The sequence below is a fragment of the Solanum verrucosum genome, unplaced genomic scaffold (assembly GCF_900185275.1).
Source record: "Solanum verrucosum unplaced genomic scaffold, falcon-dt-bn FXZP01000207.1, whole genome shotgun sequence".
Classification (NCBI taxonomy): Eukaryota; Viridiplantae; Streptophyta; class Magnoliopsida; order Solanales; family Solanaceae; genus Solanum; species Solanum verrucosum.
The window spans coordinates 1,093,778-1,104,243 of NW_026019996.1; the positions used below are offsets into that span (position 1 = coordinate 1,093,778).

A 10,466-nucleotide genomic window follows, 5' to 3' on the forward strand; every position below is an offset into this window, starting at 1 on the left:
ATTTGCAGTATTCTTGGTAATGCTTAAAAATAGAAAAAAGACAACAACAATCAACACGAAGATTAGCTTCCAGTTGTTACACCATTTGCTCTTCTTCTTCTCCTTCATCACCCATTTGTTACTTCTTTTAATATGACTTTCATCATCAATTTGCAACTCATTAATTCTCTTCGCCAATTTCAGAATAACGAACTTGGATCGTATATCAACATCTTCACGATCCCTCCATCTAAAAAAGTTGCATACATTCTCCTAAAATGCACCACTAAGAAATTTAAATTATAAAAAAAAAAGACAAACAACAAATCTCCAGACCAATATGTAGAAATGTACATACACGATGATGTGGACAAGACCAAAATCTTCTACCTGGATTGTCCTCTGACCATGAAGTTTGCATTGAAAGTAAGTCTTCATATTTGCAACAGATTTTCAAACTCAGCATGGGATCATTCTCATCATTACAAATTTGATTCAATATTGCATTTGACATTATGAGTGTGTTTGGTATGAAGGAAATTGTTTTCTTAGAAAATGTTTTCCTGGAAAACAAGTAGATTTTTGACTTATTTTCTCATGTTTGGTTGGTGAATAGAAAATATTTTTTGAAAAAGATTTTTTAGTGTTTGATTTATGAATGAAAAATATTTTTGAAAAAATATCTTTTAATTTTACTACAGAGATGATTTTTGAATTGAAATTGAAAATATTTTTTTAAAAATAAACTTAATTATTTTGGGGGGAGGGTGGGATGGTGGGGATGGCGCGCGGGGGGGGGGGGATGAGATGGGGTAAGAAAATAAAAATTTGAAACTAAAAATATTTTTAAAAAATAAATTTAATTTTTTTGAGGGGGGTGGGGGGGTGAGTGGGGTGAAAAAATAAAAATTTGTAATTGAAATTATTTTTTAAAAACAAACTTAATTTTTTAATTTTTTTGGGGGGGGTGGGGTTTGGGGGGGCTGGTTGGGGGGGTGTCGAGGGTAGGGGTGGGGTGAAAATAAAAAATTGAAATTGGAAATATTTTTTATAAACAAACTTTAAATTTTCTTTTGGGGGAGGGGGGGCGGAGTAGGGGGCTGGCGGGAGGAGGGGGGGGGTCGGAGTGAGGGTGGGGTAAAAAAATAAAAAAATTGAAGTTGAAAAATATTTTTCAAAATAAGCTTTAAATTTGGTCCCGAATTGAAAATCATTAGTCGGATTCCAATTAGTATCGAGAATCGATAACTGAAATTTGATTTAGGGTGGAAAGTTTAGGTGTGAGGTTACAAAAGAGTTTTGGAAAATGTTTTCCTTATTATTTTTGGGGGTAAGTCATTTTCCTTAATTTTGAAGAAATTAAATTTATTTGGAAAACATTTAAGTCAACCAAACATGAAAAATTTGAAATCATTTTCCAGAAAATGTTTTCCTTCGAACTAAACACAAAACTTGTGTCTTTATCTTCTTTTTTTTCTCCCTCTTTCAAATCATAATTTATATAGGTTGGTGATAAGAAAACATGATGGGTATATTATGTATATAAGTTTCTAATTTGATCTTTGTCTGATGTTTTATATCTTCTGATTTTTAGAAAATGGTGCTTTTTTCAAAGCTTCATATCCAAGTTCAAGACAATCATCTCTGCTTTTTTCACGTGGACAAAATAGGAATGTAAATTTTTCTCCTAGGAAGAGGATTTGTGTCACTACCGCTTCTAAAAATTTTGAGCAAAGGAATCATCCTTCCATTAAAATCCTTCTTGATAAATGCCTCTTTGAGGTATTCAAACGTTTTTCGAGTGGCCAAGAGAGAAGTGTATGTGTTTGTGTTTCCAAGCAGACTTACACTTTTAAGCAACATTCACAAGGATGAGATTGTAGAATTTAATGGTATAGAAGGTGAGGGATCTCTTTTCAGGTCCCTTGTTGGTAGGGAAGCCACATATGTTAGACTTGTTGATATTGCTGTTGGAACCGCAAATCGTGGAGGTTTAGCAAAGCTATCTATTCGGGGAGACAATCCTTGTCGTGATGTGACAGATGCTGGTCTCAAGGCTATCGCTCGATGTTGCCCTACTCTGAGAGATCTTTCCTTGTGGAATGTAAATTTTTCTCCTAGGAAGAGGATTTGTGTCACTACCACTTCTAAAAATTTTGAGCAAAGGAATCATCCTTCCATTAAAATCCTTCTTGATAAATGCCTCTTTGAGGTATTCAAACGTCTTCCGAGTGGCCAAGAGAGAAGTGTATGTGCTTGTGTTTCCAAGCGCTGACTTACACTTTTAAGCAGCATTCACAAGGATGAGATTGCAGAATTTAATGGTATAGAAGGTGAGGGATCTCTTTTCAGATCCCTTGTTGGTAGGGAAGCCACAGATGTTAGACTTGTTGATATTGATGTTGGAATCGCAAATCGTGGAGGTTTAGCGAAGCTATCTATTCAGGGAGACAATCCTTGTCGTGATGTGACAAATGCTGGTCTCGAGGCTATCGCTCGATGTTGCCCTACTCTGAGAGATATTTCCTTGTGGAATGTAAATTTTTCTCCTAGGAAGAGGATTTGTGTCACTACCACTTCTAAAAATTTTGAGCAAAGGAATCATCCTTCCATTAAAATCCTTCTTGATAAATGCCTCTTTGAGGTATTCAAACGTCTTCCGAGTGGCCAAGAGAGAAGTGTATGTGCTTGAGTTTCCAAGCGCTGACTTACACTTTTAAGCAGCATTCACAAGGATGAGATTGCAGAATTTAATGGTATAGAAGGTGAGGGATCTCTTTTCAGATCCCTTGTTGGTAGGGAAGCCACAGATGTTAGACTTGTTGCTATTGATGTTGGAATCGCAAATCGTGGAGGTTTAGCGAAGCTATCTATTCAGGGAGACAATCCTTGTCGTGATGTGACAGATGCTGGTCTCAAGGCTATCGCTCGATGTTGCCCTACTCTGAGAGATCTTTCCTTGTGGAATGTGTATTTTGTTGGTGATGAAGGCATATCTAAGATTGCTCATGGATGCCATCTATTAGAAAAGCTTGATATTTTCCAATGTCCAACAATTACCGACAATTCTTTGTTGGTCGTGCAAAGAAATGTAATCACCTGACCTCCTTGACCATAGATTCTTGTTCAAAAATTGGGAATAAGTCTCCCAAAGTTGTGGGTCAATATTGTCCGAACCTGAAGCTCGTCATACTAAAAAATTGTCCACTCATTGGGGATAAAGGAATTGAAGATCTCTTTTATTCAGCCGGTATTGTTTTAACAGAAGTAGAGCTTCAGGCACTACACATTAGCGACATTTCTCTAAAAATCATTTCACATTATGGAACTGCACTGACAAGTCTAGCTGTTGGTGAACTTCGAAGAATAACACTGCTTGGGTGTGATGGACTTAATCAATGTAGCTCCTTCGAAGGCTCTTTGTTGTAACTCACTGGTATCATTGACTATTCACAAATGTCTTGGAGTAGGCAATGCTACCATTGCTATAGTAGGTAGTCTATGTCACAAACTAACTCATATAGAGCTGAGTGGGCTTCTTTGTATAACTGACGAGGGGCTCTTCCTTCTAGTTAATAATTGTGCAGCTAATTTGGTGGCGGTGAATCTAAGTGGGTGTGTCAATATTACAGACAAAGCAGTTTTAGCCATAGTTAAATTCAATGGGAAATCTCTAAAGTCTCTACTCGTAGATGGTTGCAGACATGTTACTGATGCAACATTAGTAGAAATTTGGAACTCTTGTTTGATGCTTAATGTAGTCGATGTTTCCAAGTGTGGAATCACCGATTTAGGGATTACAACTTTGTCCAGTGCTATACAACTTCATTTGCAGATCCTCTCACTGTCTGGTTGACCATTGGTGTCAGACAATAGCTTACCCCTCTTGCTCTATTTGGTTCAGAACCTTCAGGGCTTGAACATACAACAATGTCCCAACATCAGATTTAGAACTGCTGATGCACTTGTAGAGATAAATCCAGGTTGTAATATACTTTCCTAAGCAGGTTCTCAAGATTCATGTATGGTCTTCTATTTGGGTTTTATCTAGACTTTTTAGCTTCCGCTATAGGAAAGTAGGGAAATAGATAATTTTTCAACGTTTACTTTTATTTTCAAGCATACATGTGTTAATTTGCATTTGCTAAATTAATAGATGACTTAATGGGTAACATTGTTTCTCATTATTGGAGAATAAAGATAAAATGCTAAGTTGGCTTCTCTACATCAACATTCATCATATTCATTTTGTCTTTATCAGATAAGTACTCAAGTGAAAGCCCCATACCATGCAAGGTTGTGTGTTTTAAGGGGAAAAGAGGAGAATTCCTATTTAAATTTTTCTTACTCCATGAATGCTCTTATTGCATAGTGAGAGTTATGCCAATAGAATTCGCATAGACTAAAATTTTTGCCTCTACTCTTCTCTCTATCTGAGAGTTAGGTTCGACGAACTCTATTTATTTTGTTTCAATCATATATGTAACAACATTTAATTGAAAATTCTAATCACATTTGAGGAAAAAATTAAGTGAAAATTGCCCAAGGATCTTTCTGAGTAAATAAAGAAGAGCACGTCTATATCTTATTTTTTGTATCTTACCATTTTCAGCATATACTGATCATTTAAAGTTTCACATTTATATATTATACACTGCTGAGACGCTTGATGACGTTTTACATGAACTCCTCATTTTTTTTAATGCACACTTGTGAGCAAGCATGTTATAGGTAAAGACAATTTTCTATGAATATAATGCTCCTATTGCATAGTTAAATTTTTCTTATTCCCTGAATATAATGCTCCTATTGCATGGTTAGAGTTATGCCAATAGAGTTCGCGCTCACATACTAAAGTTTTCGCCTCTACTCTTCTCTCTATCTGAGAGTTAGGTTCATCAAACTCTATTTATTTTGTTTCAATCATATATGTAACAACATTTCATTAAAAATTCTAATCACATTTGAGGAAAGAATTAAGTGAAAATTGCCCAAGGATCTTTCTTAGTAAATAAAGAAGAGCACATATGTATCTTGATTTTTGTACCTTACCATTTTTAGCATATACTCATCATTTAAAGTTTCACATTTATATTTTACTAGTAAAGAAAGCCCGGGCACTGCCCGGGTCCAACATTAATAAAGTTATATTGTTACTCTCTCCGTCCAATATTAGATGAGAATCTTACTAAAAATATTTTTTTCATATTATTTGAGCACTTATTAAATTAGGATAGAATTAATTAATTCTTTTCCATTTTACCCCTACAATTAATATGACCATTCCTATATTGTATGTGTATTTTTTGTAACTCATTTCAATGTGCATTGATATAAACAAAGGGCAAAATGGTGAAGTCTTCCAATTTATTAATGATTTCTTAATCACCGTGTAAAGTTGGAAGTGCCCATCTAATATGGGACAGAGGGAGTATAGTTTATGTATTGTTATAATATTAGTAAAGATTGTTATAATATATTTTGCTCATAAGTGAGCTAATATAGAAACTTATTTGTCATTTGTCTTTTTAATATCAATTTTAAATAGTAAATAAATGTAGCGATAGGATTGAGGGTAGAAATAAAGCATATCTTTCTAAATTTAAGTAAAAATAAACAGAGTAGAAGTAACGTTAGGGTTATCGATAGGACGATTCATTCGGTTATTTTAAAAAAAATTATATCATTCAATTTTTCGGCTATTTTATAATGTATAACCAAAATTAAAATTTTAAAATCATCCCAATCCTAATTTATGTGACAAAAGCAGTACAAAAATTAGTCTTTTTTTTGTTGTCTTGTAGATATTTGAAGTTATTATTTATTGTAAATTATAGTACTTTTTATTAAAGTTTTTAATAACATATGTTATTTTTTATGTTTGAGAGTTAAACCAACTTTTTTTATATGTCTTTTAATCTTATATGTGTTTTGTCCTTTTCCATTTTCAAAAACTAATACTCTCTCCGTCCCATATTAGATGAGAATCTTACTAAAAATATGTTTTTCATATTATTTGAGCACTATTTAAATTAGGATAGAATTAATTAATTTTTTTCCATTTTACCCCTACAATTAATATGACCATTCCTATATTGTATGTGTATTTTTTGTAACTCATTTCAATGTGCATTGATATAAACAAAGGGCAAAATGGTGAAGTCTTCCAATTTATTAATGATTTCTTAATCACCGTGTAAAGTTGGAAGTGCCCATCTAATATGGGACAGAGGGAGTATAGTTTATGTATTGTTATAATATTAGTAAAGATTGTTATAATATATTTTGCTCATAAGTGAGCTAATATAGAAACTTATTTGTCATTTGTCTTTTTAATTTCAATTTTAAATAGCAAATAAATGTAGCGATAAGATTGAGGGTAGAAATAAAGCATATCTTTCTAAATTTAAGTAAAAATAAACAGAGTAGAAATAACATTAGGGTTATCGATAGGACGATTCATTCGGTTATTTTAAAAAAAATTATATCATTCAATTTTTCGGCTATTTTATAATGTATAACCAAAATTAAAATTTTAAAATCATCCCAATCCTAATTTATGTGACAAAAGCAGTACAAAAATTAGTCTTTTTTTTGTTGTCTTGTAGATATTTGAAGTTATTATTTATTGTAAATTATAGTACTTTTTATTAAAGTTTTTAATAACATATGTTAGTTTTTATGTTTGAGAGTTAAACCAACTTTTTTTTATATATCTTTTAATCTTATATGTGTTTTGTCCTTTTCCATTTTCAAAAACTAATACTCTCTCCGTCCCATATTAGGTGAGAATCTTACTAAAAATATGTTTTTCATATTATTTGAGCACTTATTAAATTAGGATAGAATTAATTAATTCTTTTCCATTTTACCCCTACAATTAATATGACCATTCATATATTGTATGTGTATTTTTTGTAACTCATTTCAATGTGCATTGATATAAACAATGGGCAAAATGGTGAAGTCTTCCAATTTATTAATGATTTCTTAATCACCGTGTAAAGTTGGAAGTGCCCATCTAATATGGGAGGGAGGGAGTATAGTTTATGTATTGTTATAATATTAGTAAAGATTGTTATAATATATTTTGCTCATAAGTGAGCTAATATAGAAACTTATTTGTCATTTGTCTTTTTAATTTCAATTTTAAATAGCAAATAAATGTAGCGATAAGATTGAGGGTAGAAATAAAGCATATCTGTCTAAATTTAAGTAAAAATAAACAGAGTAGAAGTAACGTTAGGGTTATCGATAGGACGATTCATTCGGTTATTTTTAAAAAAAATTATATCATTCAATTTTTCGGCTATTTTATAATGTATAATCAAAATTAAAATTTTAAAATCATCTCAATCCTAATTTATGTGACAGAAGCAGTAAAAAAATTAGCCTTTTTTTTGTTGTCTTGTAGATATTTTAAGTTATTATTTATTGTAAATTATAGTACTTTTTATTAAAGTTTTTAATAACATATGTTACTTTTTATGTTTGAGAGTTAAACCAACATTTTTTTATATGTCTTTTAATTTTATATGTGATTTGTCCTTTTCCATTTTGAAAAACCAATACTCTCTCCATTTTATTTTATATGTCATTTCTTTTTATAAATATATTGGTTATTTTCTCTTCTTATTGGAACACATGTTGACTTGTGGTGAATACTTATTTCCTCTTCTTAGATAGTAATAAACACTAATGAGATGCTTGATGACGCTTTACATTAACTCCTATTTTTTTAATGCACCCATGTGAGCAAGCATGTTATAGGTAAATACAACTTTTTATGAATCCTCCAACATAGTAAAATAACTTATGCTTTTAAACTGAACTCACACTCTAATTTATGTGCTATTTCAATTAAAAAATAATTCTTTTTCCACCAACATTTCAAGTTTAGTTGCATCTGATAGGTTTTTTAATTTGTGCACTACATTAAACTCCTCCACAGGTTCTCAACCTTCTTTAATAGTGTGCATACATTTCCCTCAAGATTTTGAGCTTCCTCAAGAAACAGAAAATCCAATTCATATTAATGTTTGATGTTGCTCGGTCTTTTGGTATTGTTCCTTTCTCGTAGGAACTACTCTATTTTTCGTGTTTATTGTTATGTTTTCTTCATTGTTTCTTCTTTTATTACTAGAGTTTGATGGGTTGAGCCGAGAGTCTTTCGAAAACAACTCTACTATGTGAGCTATTACAAATAATCCTTGATATTCGTTATTTGCTAAACAATAAGATGGGCAAAATAAGAAAGCAAAATATGTTAGCAGTGACGGATTCAAGATTTCTATTAAGGGGGTTCCAAAAAAAAAAGAATAGTGCTTAAGATTTGATTTTGGAATCTCAAGGTGAGGTTCAAACCCCTCAACCACCGAGTCAACCTCTAAACTTACATTTAGGAGGTTCAAAATCAATATATAGACATAAAAATCCTTTAAAAAGACCTACATAATTTATTGCAGGTCCCATTCCTTCTCCTTGAGAGATAACTAGCCTATTTCGAGCAAAATATGTTTGTACTAATATTATTAGATTCACAGTTTCTCTATGTCATAAAGATGTCAAACAATATATTCAAGCCTTGCAATACACGTTTAGAATGGGTGTCATTCGTACATTACTCAACAAATAACAACCAAATCAAAGCAGTATGATTTTCAATCCCTTGATAGAAACAATTCATTGTATTAGTAGTATGATTATGAGTAAAACCTTGTTTATACATTTGGTGAATCACAGGAATTAATGATTTGATGAATAGTCATTGCAACAACCAAGAATTTTGAAACTGCATAAGAGCACTGTCCCTAAAATTCTGTACTTTTGCTAAACAGAAATGTGTGCAAAACAATCCCATCCCAAATCCAGCACCAACTCTACTGGTTTTCAACAAATAACAAGCTGGTGAACATTCCATCCCTTTCCCCTGTACAACTACTCCCCATGCCTTTGTTATCCCTTCTCCTTCTTCCTCTACAAGTTTCTCATCCTCACTTCCAAGTTCTCCAACGAAAATAAGCCCATCTGGTGATCTCTTCTCCCATTCACTTTTCTTCATCGGCCAATCTTCCTCCACCGCTCTCTCCGTCTTGATCTTCACTTGTCCTTTTCCATCCTCAGAGTATATCTGAACCAACAACGGCGCTTGTTTCAAGTTCTTCACAATATCCACCACTGATTCATTCATCCATTCATCAATCTTCCCTGATAATACACCTTCGGTTTTCTGATCCTCTTTCATAACTCCTCCTCCGCATGAATTTGATAAAGATAGAGAAGACGAAACACGATGAGAACACACCCTTTTCTTAATCTGCTTAGAAACTGAGAGAGAAGAGTTCAATTTCAAATCAGAAACCGTATTGGGTTTGTTAAATTGAATCAATGAATGGGTTCTAGGATGAATCTTTAACGATGCCATCTTTGAGCAGATTTTTCCAGGAAAAAAACTATTCCCCTTTAAAAGATATGATGAATCTGTAAACCAGAATTAAATAGGAAAAAGGGGATTTTAGGGGCTGAGTAAGAATGGAGTCAGATTTGATGTTCCGAATAAGAAGGGATTAAGCTCGGATTTTGGGCGGTTATATTAACAAGAAAAAGTCTCACCCATTTTAAAGGGGCGTGTCCTAATGTATTTAGGAGTGAGTACACGCCAAACTAAATTGATAAGAGTAAGAAATTGCCACGAACAAGCAAATAGTAGGTGCGGACGGACCACTATTGGTAAAAAATACCTCTATTTTCCCATGAGTCAAATATAAATTGAATGTATTTTTTGACGCGTTTAAAATATGGAAAATTGACTATTCTATAGTTTTTCTTTTAAATTAATTGGGTAACAAAATTAAAAGAAATAATTAATATTATGTTACAGTATGTAATATTTGTAAGTTTTTGTGATTGGTTAAAAATGGGGAGGGGCATAGACATAAGTAGGATGCGTGGAAAGAAGAGGTGGCACGCGCAGTTCGAGCAACGGCACAAGCTTGGGAATGGATTGGTCTAAGATGACACACGCCTTTTGCGTGAATATTGTGCTGACATGGCAACGCTTTTTGTACCTTAATAAATTTTTATGACGTTACACATAAGATCATAATTTAAAAAAAAATTCTTCTTTTTGAGCCTCTTAATTTACGATCCCATTATTTATCAAAAAGGGGCAAATAATCACTAATTCTTACCAAATTTTATTCAATTTAAAATTTAACCCACTTGAAAATATTATTTGGATGATAATTAATTTAGACTATAATACGAATAGTTCTAAAATTTTGTACATAGCTATAACCAGAGGCGAATTTAAGGGTAAAAAATGGGTCACTTGAACTCGTGGTCATTCGACAAAATTCGATATATTATTTGTATAATTTTTAAAATATAGTAAATATTAAATAAAGGAACCCATGATCACAAATGATTGGATGGCTCACTGGTTCAAGGGTTGGTTTTTGATTGTGAGGTTGAGGGTTCGATTCCAA

At 32.5% G+C, this 10,466-nt stretch overlaps 1 protein-coding gene across 1 annotated transcript; it reads right to left on the bottom strand.

Annotated features, from left to right (window-relative positions):
- Positions 1–8,647: 8,647 nt before the first annotated feature.
- On the bottom strand, positions 8,648–9,430 carry LOC125819342 (uncharacterized). The gene has a single exon (XM_049498795.1). It carries the CDS (start codon positions 9,401–9,403, stop codon positions 8,744–8,746), a length of 660 nt encoding a protein of 219 aa, XP_049354752.1. The 5' UTR covers positions 9,404–9,430; the 3' UTR covers positions 8,648–8,743.
- Between the last annotated feature and the right edge of the window lie 1,036 nt (positions 9,431–10,466).